Raw genomic sequence first — 14,607 nt, 5'->3', positions numbered from 1 at the left:
CTGAAGCTTGGCCACGTGGAATTCAAGTTCTTCCCAGGTTGAGAAAAAGACTATCACTTTGATTTATGTGGGTTTTTATTGTCAGAATCTGACCCTGAGTTTAACCTTGGGAAAGAAAGGCACTAGGGTCTAAAAATTAGGATACCAGATTAATGAAGAGTTACTAAAAATAAATAAACCCATGGGAATTCCCTGGCGGTCCAGTGGTTAGCACTCCTTGGTCTTACTGCCAAGGACCCGGGTTCAATGCCTGGTTGGGGAACTAAGATCCCACAAGCTTACTGCCGTGCTTTGTGGCGTGGCAATAAACAAACAAACAAACAAACCCCCAAAATACCACCATAGATAACAGTTAGTAAGGAAGGTGCCAAAATGTACCCAGTGATTTATATTTCTTTAAACCTTGTTGTAGGATTAGATAGTTATAAGGGCTGGAAACGTCCACTGGGGTCACTTAATCCAGCTTCTCTTTTCTCCCTTCCCCCATTTTGTAGGCACGGTACCTGGAGCTCAGAAAGGTGTAGTTTGCCAAGGTTATACCCTACACGGCAGCCCTGGGAGCCCATGATCCTTACACCCACTTCTACACAGTTTGTGGGCTAACAAAGAAGCCAAAGAGAAACTTGGGGAAGAGAACTGCGGGGAGAATGAGGTTTGGAAGCAGATCAGAGCGTGCTGAGTGGGGTCGGTCCTCACCTCATAGTGGGGATGCTCAGGGGGCATGGCCTCAAACTGGGGAAGGCTTTTGCTGAACCAGGTAGTGACCGGGCGCTGCATGTTGACGGCAAATGGCTCAAAACCTTCCTGGAGGCCACAGATGGCAAAGAACCGCAGGGAGCTCACATCCTGGCCCAGGTTCAGGTGACCCACCTGGCCAGGTCCCAAGCTGCAGACGGGCAGGAAGCCTAGTGGGAGGGGATAGATGGGCAGGGGTGAGGATAGATGGGCAGGGCAGCGGTAGCCATGGGGAAGGAGGTACTGTGGAAAGAAGGGATGGAAGAGCGGGGGGCTGGAGGGGACAGCGTAGGGTCATGTGAGACGGAAGAAAACCAGAAAGGGGCCACAAGGCCAGCCCTCACCGTCCCCAACCTCAATATCCCGGAAGGCTGTTTCAGAGCCTGAATCGGACATGAGGACCTCGCCGTTGAGGGTGAAGATAATGGTGTTCTCTGTGAGGTCGATCATGCAGCCCACGACATCACCTGACTGCCAGGGACGCCCAAACAATTCACTTCCCAAGTGCCAGCGCTGACCCTGTGAGGGGGCAAGGGGAGACGTGGTGCAGGAGAGACACACAGAGGAACGGGGAGATACAGAAGCAAGGGGAGACGTAAAGATACAAGTGTCAGGTCCAGGGCATGTGGGACAGAAGAGCGTTCACCCCCACGGTGGCCCCCATCTTACCCCACGTTTGCATCCATGATCCTTAAAGGATAAGCTTTCATGCCTTCCCCTCCCACTAATCTCCGTATCTCATCCCTTCTGCCTGGGTTCTCTATTGTTTCCATGACTGGGGCTGGGGTTATACAGTCCACCAAAGTGCTAGTGGAGGGTTGGGGACAGCAGCAAGTAGAGGTATGGAAAGGAAAAACTAACCAGTCAATGTCCCCCATACGGACACAAATATACCCATATGCCCCCAGAATAGATAAATGGATAGTGAGATGGATGGATAGGAAGCAGGGTATATGGCTGGATGGAAGAATGAAATGAAAGCGGAGAGTCTACCTGGGTTGATGCAGGGAGGGAACCAAGTGTAGACAGACACATAGGTAGATGGATGGGTGGATGGATAAATAGATGATGTATTTATGCATTAAATTATTGGATAGATGAATGGATAAATGAAATCACAAATTGACTAAACAGGTGAATTGCGGAACTAACAACTACATGAATCGATGGCAACGTGGATGACTAAATGATTCTGTGGACAGATGAGAAGGATGGATGAATGGACAGACGGATGGTTGGATAGAGAGATGGATGATGGATGGACATGTGCGTGGACAGAGAGAGGGAAGGATACATGGAAGAATGGGTAGGTGAGTGGGAAGGTAGAGTCAGAGATGGGCGGACACAGTGAGGCACAGGTAGAGGCGGGGCTGGAGTGTATGAGCTGTGGGAAGGACCACAGAGCCTGGCAGAGTGGAGCCCAGGGAGCTACCCACGCGGTGCCCATTGAAGACATAGGCCAGCTCATCGGCTCCCAGCTCCACGTCAGGCCGCAGCTCAGGCCTCGCCCAGCCCACTCGCATCTCGCCGGTGGTGACTGCCTCAAACTCGAAGTACCAGCGGCCGCTCTGCACCACATAGGATTTCTCTGCCCTGAAGATGCGCACCCGGTCCCAGCGAGACTGGCTCTCCACCTGACCTACAAATGGGGCCAGGCAGAGTCAGAGAGGCTGGGTTGGTGGGAGTGACCAGGAAAGGTAAGGGCCTTTGGGGGGCTGGGAGGAAAGGGACAATTCTTGGTGTTAGGGAATCTCAGAGCAGTCCCAGAGAGGCAGGAGGGACCTACTGAGACTTCTCCATGTCTTTGCAGTCAGAGCTTCACAGAGGAACTAGTGACAGAGGCATGGAGGAAGAAAGTCGGGTCAGTCACGGTCATGGTCTAGGGTGAAGGGTCAAGATTAAGGTCAATGGTAAGAATCAAGGGTTGAGAGCAGGATCAGGAAGAGAGGGTCAGGGTCAGGGAGGGGATAGAAATTGCGGCTGGGGTCAGGGGTTAAGAAATTGAAAGTTGAGGACCACAGTCAGGGTTGGGGGTTGAGGCTAGGATTGGGGGCTCAGTGACAGGTCAGGAGTCAAGTTAGGAGGGATTAGAGGCTCTCTAAGTCCTTGGTTGGGTGGCTCCATGTTATAGCTATAGTCCAGAGGTTAGGAGTTAGGGGTCGTAGCTGGGGGTCAGGAATTGGAGTCAGGGTCAGGGTTAGCGCTCACTGGGTTCCTGGTCTGGCTGTTCAGTGTTGTAGCCGTAGCCCAGGCAGGGCTTGAGTCAGGTCAAGGTTAGTGGTCAAGATCAGGTTCAGGGTCAGGGACAGACCTGACCTCTCTGTCAGGGTTGGGGGGAGAGGGTCAGAATGCTGTAGATGTAGCCCATTGAGAGGCGAGTTGGGTCAGAGATCAGGAGTCAAGGGCCGGGGTTAGGGTCAGGGTAGGAGTCAGGGTCAGGGGCCTGTGGTCAGCACTCACTGGGCTCCTGGTCCGGCGGCTCAATGTTGTAGCCGTAGCCCAGCAGGGTGCGCACGGCCTGGCAGAGGCTGTCCCGGTTGCTGCGCTTGGTGGCCTCGTCCAGCAGGCGGTAGGGCACAAGGCGAGGGTTCCGGCGTGCAGGGATGTCCTGTACAGAGCTGTAGGTCCAGCCCTGGGCCACTCGGTCTCGTGCCCACACATTGTGTCCGTTCTCCGCCAGCCGGTCCACCAGCATCGTCTGCGCGGGCGTCAGTCTCACGTGGCTCAGGTCCAGAGGCGCCGGCTTGTACCCATTGCTCATCATGTACCTGCGGGTGTGGCGGGGTTTGGTGGGACAAGACCCTCACCTCCACTTCTAGGCTCTGTGCTATGGCCTCCCTGACTTCTGACCCTTGTCCTTCGGATTCCATGATCTTTAGCCTTGAGCTTTGAAATTTCTGACCTTTGGTCTCTGACATCAGGGTTCTCTGACTCCCTTAAATAAGCTTTGATATACTTGACTCCTGACTCCAGGATCCTGTGACCCTAGCAAGGGCTTTGACTTCACTGACCTCTGGCCTCTGTGATCCCTTCATCTTGATTTTGGGAGCCTCATCTCTCACCCTGGAACTCTCTGACCCCGCACTTCTAACTTTGAGGCTTCTTACCTCTGATCCCAGGACCCTATCATTCCAAACTCCTGGCTTTGGAGTCCTTGATCTTTGAAACTTGGCATCTATCCCCAGGACCTCTGATCTCTCATGTATAATTTTAGGATCCCTTACTTACAACTCTAACAATTTCTCACCTCTTTCCATTGACCCCTTACCTCTAACTCAGAGATATTACCTCTGTTCTCTCTCATTTTCCCGGACTCCATGGCAGACCCTGACCCTGGGTCCGACTCACTCCAACCCTCTCTCTGGAATGCCTAACTCCGCATTCCTGACACCTCCCCAGGACACTCACCACTGACTCCAGAGCCCTGACCCCTGGTCCTATGACCTCCACCCTACAGCCCCTTGGTTTCTGACCTCAGCCTCCCCCCACCGGCCCTCAATTGCTCCAGCCCTCACCACGGCATCCCCGGCCCCCTACTCTCTTCCCCAGATGGGGCCCGGGCCACCCACACTCACGTCTTGGGGAGTTTTGTCTTCTTCAGGTTGTCTTCCGCCTTCTCGTCCGCCATGCCCACGTGGCAGCCCAGCGCCAGCAGGGTCCTGGGGCGGGGGGTGGGGGCAGGGGGACAGGGTCACCCCACGTGGCCTCCCTGCCGCTGGCGTCCTCTCCCCATAGCCCAGCTCCCCTCATCCCCCAGCCCCTGTCAGCTCTGTCTCTGGGTCACTAGCTCTCTCCACCTCTCTGGTTCTGGTTTTCTGGGCGTCTGTCCCGTCTCTCTCGGTCTTGGTGTCTGTGTCTCTCTGGCTCCTGACTCTCCCTGGTTCTCTGTCGCTGTATCTCTTTGGCTGTGCTTGTCTTTTCCTGTCTGCTTCTTTCCTTGTCTCTTTCTCTCTCTTTCACTTGCTGAGCATCTCTTTATGCCTCTGTCTCTTACTTGCCCCCTGTCAGTTTCAGCCTCACAATCCCAGTCTCCCTCTCTCTCTCTGCCTCCCTTTTGTCTCTCTGTCTCTCTCAGTCTCGGTCTCGCTCCCTCTGTCTCTCCTTGCCCCCCCCCACCCCCACCCAGCAGGCAGGCCCGGGCCCCTGCTCCCTGGTCAGCCCCTCACTTGAGCGTCTCCCCTGACATCTGCAGGTTGTAATTCCTCTCGGGCTCCGGTAGGCTGTGGAAGTCCACGAGACATGGGTGCAGCCTCTTATTATCATCCCGAACCTGGAGAAACTCCAGAGTCAACTCCTCGGTTCCCCTTCCCTCCCCAGCACTCCCAGACTGTGACCCCTGGCCTCCCCGACCTGTTCTGCCACCCAAGGAGCCCCTAGTGTCCCAAAGTCGCTTCCCGCAGCCACCAGCCCCTCCCAGTTAGTGAGCAGTGTTCACTCTACCCCAGTCAGCCTAGCCTCTCTCCCCGCCACGCTGCCGGCAGCCCCCTCACCGGGCCGTAGGTCCAGCCCTGCTCAATGCGAGTCAGCGCCCAGAGTTCATGGATGTTCTCCGCCAGCTTCTCCCGAATACCCTCCAGATGGGGAGGCAGGACAATCTGGGGGCAGGTGACATTTGTGAGGTCCCTGCATCCCCTCCAGTCTGCGTCATGACCCCTCTTCCCGAGAACACGTGCGAGCCCTGAACAGCTCCCCAGAGAGCTCTTTTGACCTTTCCTACTGCCAAGCCTTGCTTCCCATCACCTCACCCTGCCTCCAGGGTTGATGTCCAGCTGAGTAAGGACTTAGCATCCTCAGAATTAAGGAACTGTCTGGGAATGGGTCTGTCTCCCCCTGTGGAATGGGGGTTGCGTGAAGGCAGGGCTGGGGCTGTCTCTGTCTCCAGCATTTTCCCAGCCCTGTCCAGCCCAGAAGGGGATGCTCGTGAAATGTTTGCTGAATGAATGGATGAGTCTCTTTCCTTCTCTGTACAATGAGAATCAGAACAATATTAACTCATGATACTTACTTTATAAGCGTTCAGTGAAATCATTTACATAAACTACTAAATGTTATATACAGTGGACCCTCAAACAATGTGAGCTTGAACTGCGTGGATTTTTTTTCAATAAACATAAATAGTACCTGTATTTTCATTTTACAAATCTTTAAATTAACTAAATGTGGGGGAAAGCTTGTGTTTGATTAGAGATCACAAGATGTGGAATCAAAAGAACTAGGGCTTGAGTCTTGATTCTATCCAAACTATTTTAGCTTCCTGACCTAGGGTGTGTCATTTACCAACTCCTTTGTTTTTAAGACAGGGAGAGCAGTGCTGGGACTTGCGACTGTGCCGGGGTCGGTGCTCCTAACCCTCCCGCATAGTTTCTATAAATGTGTGGCACATGGTAGGTGCCTAGTCATATTTATATTGTTGTTCTGCAGGCAGAGATAATGATGGTTGGACCAGGGTGGGATGTGGGAGGAGAAGGGATTGGGAGAGGCGGAGTGGACAACCCCTGAGGCTGCCAGGTGGGTGGGGGAGGGGAACGGAGACATCCAGGAGGAGGCCCGGGGCTCTGGCCTGGCTACAGGGGGATGACAAGTTCACCCCTGCAATAATATTACTACTACCAATAATGACAGTAACTCTATTGAGTACTTACTATTTCCTCAGGACCATGCTAAGCACTTCACATGTGTTAATTCATCTACCCTTCACAACAATGCTAGAGGGAGGTTCTCTCATTCCCCCCTTTTCCTCACAGGTGAGGGAACTGAAGCACAGAAAAGTGAAGCTGCCTGCCCACGGCGACATGCTGAAAGTCAAACCCTTGTGATCAGGCTCTTAAACAGGACTTATATTCCCTCCTATAGGGACATGTCTGGAGGGAAGGTGGGGAGCTCAGATTGGGATAGGAGGAGTGAGAGAGGCGTGGAATAGAAAAGACACCCAACAAACTGTGGTGGATAAGATCGCAGGATTTGGGATCAGACTGCCTGGGCTCAAATGCTGTGTGACTTGAACAGGCTGCTTAACCTCTCTGGGCCTCACTTTCCTCAGCCGTATATTGGGGGCAATAATAGTCCTTTTTAGGGAATTCCCTGGGGGTCCAGTGACTGGGACTCTGTGCTTTCACTGCTGAGGGCCCAGGTTCAATCCCTGGTCAGGGAGCTAAGATCCCACAAGCCACTCGGAGCAGCAAATAAATAAATAAATACTTTTTTAAAATTAAATAAATAAATAATAGTCCTTTTTTTTAGGGGACTATACTGAGGACTCCCTGAAACCGAGATTCTGCCTTGAGAGATTCCTTTGCCTCCTCTCTACCTCAGCTTCCCCACCTGTTAAACAACAGGGTCCCCAGCTTCCAGCTCAGCTCCCCATCTCCCTGGCTCCTAAGGGAGTCTGCCTCTCCACGAAACCCTTGCAGAGCAGGCAGTACCTGGACGGTGTCCACAGGGCAGGGCACAAAGTCGGTGTGTGAGAGGCAGCGGCTGGGGCCCACCAGGTGGGGCCCCCGGGGCCCTTCCCGCCGATACTCCTTGATGGGCTCCAGATGAAGTCGCTCTCGCGGGAGCACAGCCTCATGACAAGGGGCGTAGCCAGGCGGAGGGAGGAACTTGAATTCGCCATGGCGGCCACCAAGGAGGAATCGCACCCTAGGTGGGAGAGTGGGGGTCACGAGTGAGGGCAGTGTACAGAGGAGAATCTGTACTCAGTGGGGGGAAGGGAGCCATCTTGGGATCAGTGGAAGGTTCCGGGGAGAGCTGAGGTCACTGGACAGTCATAGCGTCATGGAGGTCATTTAGGAGTCAGGAAAGTCTAAGGGCAAAGAAAATGTTGGAGGCCAACAGGAATCTTTGGAAAACCAAGAAAGGAAAGTGGGGGTCAGGTCACTGGGGAGTTAATCCAAGGTCATGGGAAGGTCCTTTGGAGGAGGTCCTGGATCAACAGAGCATCTAGAGATACCAGAAGGTTTGGGGGATACCAAGAAGAAGGTCATTTGGAAGTCACTGAGAGTCTGGTGTAACCTTGAGAAAATCATAATTGCCACTGAAATGGTGAGTAAGTCATTCACAGAGATTGGGGTCACTGGGAAAAGATTGGGCTACTGAGAGGCCTTTGAAATAACTGTGGTCGTTGAGAGGTCACTGGGAAATGATGGAACTATTAGAATATCGTTGGGAGATGCTGGGGTCATTGGGAAGCTGTTAAGAGCATGGAGTCATTGGGAGAGTCCCAGATCACTGGGAGGCTTTGTGGTCACTGGAAGATCACTGTCAGATTCTGGAATCATCTGGAGGTCACTGGAATGGCATAGAATCATTGGGAGAGTCAGAGGTCATCTGGGAGGTCACTGGAAGACACTTATTAATCATTAGAAGGTCATTGTGAAATTTGGGGGACACTTGGAGATTGGGGTGAAGCTGAGGTCATTGGGAGGGGCTGGGTCATTGGGAGGACACTGAGAGTGTCTGGGATCATGTAGAGGTCACTGGGACCTTCATGTAGGGGTCTGGCCCGTCAGTCCTGAGAGAAGGCTGCTGGGTCCTGGCCCCATAGAAGGCCACGGCGTGCTTGCAGAAGCTGTCTCAGGACAGTCCCAGGTCTGGGGACTGGCCAGGGGGCTGGGGCAAGTCCTTACTTGACACCAGCTGAGAAGCTGACAACGGGGAAGAAGAGCCCATCAAGGTTGAAGGCCTCGAAGACACCCTGCACAGGACAGCCATTGATGCGGAAGGAGATGGACGGCACGCTGAGGTCCAGGCAGCAGCTGACCACGTCCTCGGGGCCCAGGAGGTGCTGCCCTGGGGAAGTCACCAGGCGTGGCACGTGTCCTGCACCAGGAACACCAGGGAAAAGTCAGAGGTCCAGTGGAACCAATGGTCTCAAGAGACAAGGGGCAGGTATTAGAGGATCCTATAGGGTCTGGACCCTAGCAACTCTAAGGTCAAGTGTTCCTTAGAGATTAGAGGCAGAAGTCAAGTTTCCCCTGAGGTTAGGTTCCTGAGAGGTGTGGGGGTCAAAGATTAAAGTCGTCTTGGAGTTAGGATTCTGTAACCTTTGGGGGCATGAGTCAAAGATCAGAGATCATAATAATCGGGGCAGTTTTCTGGGATCTCTAGGGTCAGAGATCTGACATCCTCTGGGGTCAGAGTTCTGGAGGCTATGAAGAAACAGGTTCTGAAAGCTCTAGGGTTAGGGTCTTGGGAAATGAGGAGTAAGGGGTCAAAGTTAGCCTGTTTGGGAGTCAGGATCCCAAGAACCCCAAGGCATGTGGTGAGAGCCTAGAAACCCTGGGTCAGTGGTCAGGGTTGAGGGTCCCCTAGAAGGGTCCAGGTACCTGTCCAGAGATGTAGCCCATCAAAGCCGTAGGAATAGAGGTCATCGCCGACCCCGTTGCCGCCCCAGCCCTCGCCGCCCCCAGGATACGGGCTGTAGCCTTCAGTGAGGGCCCAGCCCACCCGCAGGTGGGTGGCCTGAGCTGTCAGGAATGGAGCCACCTCGTCCACCATCACCTCAAAGTACCATTTGAGGTACTGCGTGGAGCCCTCTGCTCGGCCCACAAAAATGTTGGGGCGGATGCTGTAGGAGAGACAGGACAGGAGAGGAGGATGAAGGAGAGATGGAGAGGAGGATGAAGGAGAGATGGAGAGGAGACCCAGGCTAGTGGGGGGTGGGAGAGGAAGGGAGAAAGACAAAGATATACATACACAAGAAAAACAGAAAAGCAGAGACACAGAAACAGAGAGAGAAAGCAGAGACAGAGACGGACAGAGAGGCATCAAAGGACAGAGAAGAGAGAGATGGGAGAGAGACCGGGAAAAAGAGATGGAGGAGAGATAGAGACAGACAGATGAAGACAAAAAGAGCAAACACAGAAAGAAAGAAAGAGGGAGGAAGACACAGAGGCAGAAATGGAGCAGGGAGAGAGGACAAGAGGAATGAGAAGCCAGGGATGAGCTGGGGACAGCTGTGGGGACCGGGGTGGGAGATGGAGGAAGGCCCACCCACCTGGGTGTGGAGTCTGAGTCAGGGAGGGGATTGAGAGGTTCTGAGTTCTGGGGTCAGGGGTTAGGGGCCAGACCTGGTGACAAAGTTGATGAGGTTTGTCTGCAGCAGAAGCTCGCGGCCAGGGAGCAAGTTCTCAGTAATGAGATCTTGGTTGGAGCGCACGGCCACGCCATTGCACACACACAGGGAACACAGCACATCCAGCACCTGGAGGTCAAGGTCAGAGGTCAGGGTGTGAGGGCACCTGGGCGGGGTGGGGGCGGGTGTTGTCCATGGAAGACCCAGAGTGGGAAACCAGAAGGATGATATGCCAGGATGGGAGATAGAGCTTTTGACTGAGAAGAGGTGGTGAAAGTGGGAGGTCAGGGGTCACAGAGATCGGAGTCAAAGAGAAACATCAGGCAAGAGGCGGGGGCCGTATGAGTTGGGATAAGACATCAGCAATGTAAGAAAAGAGAGACTGAGGAATTCCCTGGCGGTCCAGTGGTTAGGACTCTGAGCTTCCCTGGGTTCGATTGTTGGTTGGGGAACTAAGATCCCGCAAGCCACATGGCTTGGCCAAAGAAAAGACTGGGGTAAGAGGTCAGAAGTCAGTGGGAAGAGTGAAAGGATCGGTCAGGGAGAGAGCACAGGGATAAAGATGAGGTTTAGATCAGTGGAGGTTGCAAACTTGTGTCTCTAGGGGCCAGGAAGATAATGTAAATACGTGAAGTGGTTAGAAATAATTCAGTGGGAACCAGTAGCACTTGGGGCAAACTGGAGAGTGTCTATGCAGCCCCCCTAAAGGCTACAAAATTAGAAATTGAAAAAATACTTCAAAGAGCTAATGAAGCACATTTGTGGCCCAGAACCCATTTAAGAACCATGAGTTTGAGACCTTTGTGTTGAGATGGAAGCTTGTGGTAGAGGAGTCCAGGTAAGAGATAAGATGGGGAAATGGGGGCAATTTGAGGGCCACGGGGAAAGGTCAGGGTTCAGAATTCAGGGGATAAGAGGTCAGGGATGAGAGGCCAACCTTGTGGTTCCTCCCATGCTTGTCCAGGAGGGAGATGATGGACTTGATGTGGTTCTCCTGGATGATGTTCAGGACCTCGGGACTCTCAATCAGGACACAGTACAGCACCTCCAGGATCCCTGCACAGGGATCAGAGTGAGAGGTGAAGTGGCTGCAGCCCTCCCGTCCCCGCAAGTCCCCATCCCCTTCGCCTGGGTTCTCCTACCTGAGGAGGCCTCCAGCCGATCCAGCTTGCTGACCAGCCAATCCAGGTTGTTGGAGAAGAGGGCACAGTTGGCACGATTGCCACGGATCAGAGAGGCTGAGGGTGGAGAGAGGGGTCAGACCCAGTAGGACTGGGAACCCCGGGTGCTCTAGGGGGAGTCAAGTCTGGGGCTCCTCACCCAGGATTTCATAGAGCAGGTTCACAATCTCTTTCCAGGACTCGGCTGCCTCCTCCCCGGCAAATTCGGCAAAGTGGGCAGCGGTGGTGTAAACATTTAGGCGGTCGATGCAGTTCAGGACCAGGGAGAGCATCCCCTGGGGTAGAGAAAACAGGGGGTTTCATCACAGGAATCCCAGGCCCTCCCTTCCTTGCCTTTCTTGGACTTGTTAATTCACATTCCTTCAACAACTAGTGACGGGGTGTCCCCAGATTGAAACCAGAGCCATCTGTGTGCACCTTCACTCCCAACTCCCTCCTCTCCTCCTCGGCTCTCCAGACCTGGCCTTGTCCCACTCTGCCTCTGTCCCCAACATAATACACCCCTATTAACATCAGGACTGAATCTGTGTTTCTCCTTCCAGTATTTTCTTTCCTTCTTTTCCACCTCCAAGGACCCTACGCCTGGTCCCATTGGCCCAGGTCACTCTCCACACCAACCATCAGAGAGATTTTTGCCTTCTGTCTCTCTTTAAAAAAAAAAACATTTTAACCTTTTGTCTTCTTTTATTTTGAAGTATAACAGACATACAGAAAGCACATAAAACATATACAGTCTAGGGCTTCCCTGGTGGCGCAGTGGTTGGGAGTCCGCCTGCCGATGCAGGGGACACGGGTTCGTGCCCCTGTCCGGGAGGATCCCACATGCCGCAGAGCGGCTGGGCCCGTGAGCCATGGCCGCTGAGCCTGCACGTCCGGAGCCCGTGCTCCGCAATGGGAGACGCCACAGCAGTGAGAGGCCCGCGTACCGCAAAAAATATATATATATATAGTATATTCTTGCTTTTCGTAGTAGTTAGGTTCTGTAAAGTCGCCGTGAGCACTGAGTGAATCCTGAGAACCAAGGCTCCCAGGGGAAACACAGGGGGTTTCTCTGAGTCTCTGAGCACAACATTTTCATCAATCAATCAATACACACTCTCGTTTTATGTGCGTTTCTGTTTAAAGACACTAATTTAATAGATGTTGTTGATTCATTAACATTAAACTCACAACCAACAGCACTGTAACTCATGCTTCAGTGAAGCTTTTCTTTAGCACATATTTTCTCAGTAAGGCACTTCACAGCCTTCTTTCACTTAGGAACACTAGACAGCACTTTGCCACTGTGCTTAGGGGCCATTTTAATCAGTGAAATTAATAAAAAGCACAAAAATGTGAAAAGCGTGGTACTAAATACACCACGAAAAGGATACTTGCTTACGGGTGAGAGTTGAAATAACAAGGCAGATCGTCTCCTTGTTCAACCTCAACTGGAAACACAGCATCAAATGACTTAAATTTTTTCCCTCTCTGCACATGTCCACAAATGACTACAAATATTCTGCAAGCATCGATTTGGAGGTTACAAATAAATTTTAGCAAGTAGGCATATTTGCAAATACAGAATCTGAAAATAATAAAGATCAAATGTATATGGTTTAACAAATAAATATGAAAGAACACTTGTGTAACCATGACCCAGGTCAAGAAAGAGAGCATTGCTAGCCTCCCAGAAGTCACCTCGATGCCCCTCCTGTTACACAACCCTCTCTGCTAGGGATAACCGTTATCCTGACTTTTATGGAAATTCTTTCCTTGTTTTTCTATTTTTACTACCTATGCATGCATTCGTAAACAGTCTAGTAAAATTTTGCCTGTTTTTGAACTTGAGATGTACAGTAAGTATTCTTTTGCACATGGATTCTTTTGCTCAACATTACTTAAAAAAAAATTTTTTTTTCTGTTTATTTATTTGGCCGAACTGAGCGGTTTGCAGGATCTCAGTTCCCCGACTAGGGATCGAACTGAGACCTTGGCAGTGAAAGTGCCGAGTCCCAACCACTTGACCACCAGGGAATTCTCTCAGTATTACGCTTTAAGATTAAGAGCATTGTTTCATGGGGTTGTCATTTGTTCATTTTCATTGCTGAGTAGTATCCATAGCCATCATACAGACATGCCACATTTGTGGATTTATTCCAGTGGTGGTGGACAACTGGGCTGCTATGATAATTATTGTATCTATATCCTGGGTCTGTAGTAAGAGATGCAGTGCATCGTGGTAAAGAACCAGTTGGAGTCACACACAGTGGCTCTGCCCCTAACTCGTTGTGACTTTCAAAGACCTAACCCTTCTGTGGCTCCCAAACGGCAAGTCCTCACCCTGGCCTGGCCTTTGTCACCTCTCTGTGCTCGTCGCCTCCCACTCTTCCCCTAGCTCACCCAGTTCCAGTCATCCCGGCCTCCTTGCTATTCTGGAAGCTGCCAGGCACACTCCCACTTCATGGTCCGTGTACTTGCTCTAGCTCCCCTCTGTCCCTCCCTCAGGTGTACATATGGCTGCCTCTCTTCATTCAGGTGACCCTCCCTGACTACTGTATTTTAAACTGCGACAACCCCAGCACTCCCTACCGCTGCCCTGCTTTTTAAAAAAAATATTTATTTATTTATTTATTTGGCTGCGTAGGGTCTTAGTTGCGGGACCTAGTTGCAGGATCTTTGTTGTAGCATGCAGGATCTTTCGTTGTGGCATGTGGGCTTCTCTTTAGTTGTGGCGCGCGGGCTCCAGAGCGCACAGGCTCAGTAGTTACGCCACGTGAGCTCTAGAGCGCACAGGCTTAGTTGCCCCGCGGCATGTGGGATCTCAGTTCCCCCACCAGGGATCGAACCCGCGTCCCCTGCTTTGGAAGGCGGATTCTTAACCACTGGACTACCAGAGAAGTCCCTGCCCTAGTTTGTTTTTCTCTTTATCATCATCTAATATACCACATAATCCTCCTATTTTATTGCTCATTTATCCTCCCACCCCACGTCAATTCCATAAGGACAGGGATTTTTGTCTGTTTTCTTGACAGCTATATCCCCCCTGGTATATTTGTTCAGCAATGGCTGTTATTTAATCTCTCTGCGCTTCAGTGACCCATCTGTAATATGGGAATTACAATCCCCCATGGGGTTATGGGGAGGATGTCAGGTATATAACACACAGTAAGGGCTAAATTCAAAGTAACAATAACCACTGACACTTATATAGCATCTACTATGTGCCGTTACTGTTCTAAACACTTTGCATATACTAATCCCACTCCATTAGTAAGTTTTGTTGCTGTTACTATCATCATTTCTAGGTCTGCCACCCCCATCACGATGGGAGCCCCTGGAGAGGAGCGGGGCCAACTTGGAAGACTTTAAATGAACATGCTCCCCAATCACCCTGAGGAGACATCAGACCCGGGACCTTTGTGCAGCCCCAGTTTTCCACCCCTCTCGGCCCCTCGCACTCAGACTCCGTGCTGAGCGGAGCCCACCACGTCTCCTCTCATAACACACAGACCCCCAGCCTCTGACCCAAGCTGAGGCCGCGCCCTACACTATCCTCCCACCCAAAAGCCCACCTCTCTGGCCCTGCCCCCCACCATGCCCCACTCTGGTTCTATCCTCCCACGCCTTAGGCCCTAC

General features: G+C 52.0%; 1 protein-coding gene across 2 annotated transcripts in view; it reads right to left on the bottom strand.

Annotated features, from left to right (window-relative positions):
- RYR1 (ryanodine receptor 1) overlaps positions 1–14,607 on the bottom strand; it is a gene marked incomplete at its 3' end in the record, with an annotated part of 118,542 nt that overhangs the window by 89,635 nt on the left and 14,300 nt on the right. For both annotated transcript variants that reach the window (XM_081216801.1, XM_081216802.1), the window contains exons 14-27: positions 11,129–11,264; positions 10,951–11,046; positions 10,746–10,864; positions 9,804–9,937; positions 9,060–9,301; positions 8,361–8,553; positions 7,158–7,374; positions 5,226–5,330; positions 4,902–5,005; positions 4,311–4,394; positions 3,196–3,503; positions 2,172–2,374; positions 1,080–1,254; positions 697–905 (exon numbers count right to left, since the gene is read on the bottom strand). In XM_081216801.1, coding sequence (XP_081072927.1) covers positions 697–905; positions 1,080–1,254; positions 2,172–2,374; positions 3,196–3,503; positions 4,311–4,394; positions 4,902–5,005; positions 5,226–5,330; positions 7,158–7,374; positions 8,361–8,553; positions 9,060–9,301; positions 9,804–9,937; positions 10,746–10,864; positions 10,951–11,046; positions 11,129–11,264 — 2,325 coding nt within the window. The remainder of the gene's footprint in view (positions 1–696; positions 906–1,079; positions 1,255–2,171; positions 2,375–3,195; positions 3,504–4,310; positions 4,395–4,901; positions 5,006–5,225; positions 5,331–7,157; positions 7,375–8,360; positions 8,554–9,059; positions 9,302–9,803; positions 9,938–10,745; positions 10,865–10,950; positions 11,047–11,128; positions 11,265–14,607) is intronic.

This window comes from Mesoplodon bidens (genome assembly GCF_964165515.1).
Source record: "Mesoplodon bidens genome assembly, chromosome: 18".
In the NCBI taxonomy this organism is placed as follows: domain Eukaryota; kingdom Metazoa; phylum Chordata; class Mammalia; order Artiodactyla; family Ziphiidae; genus Mesoplodon; species Mesoplodon bidens.
This window is presented reverse-complemented; position numbering and strand designations above follow the sequence as displayed.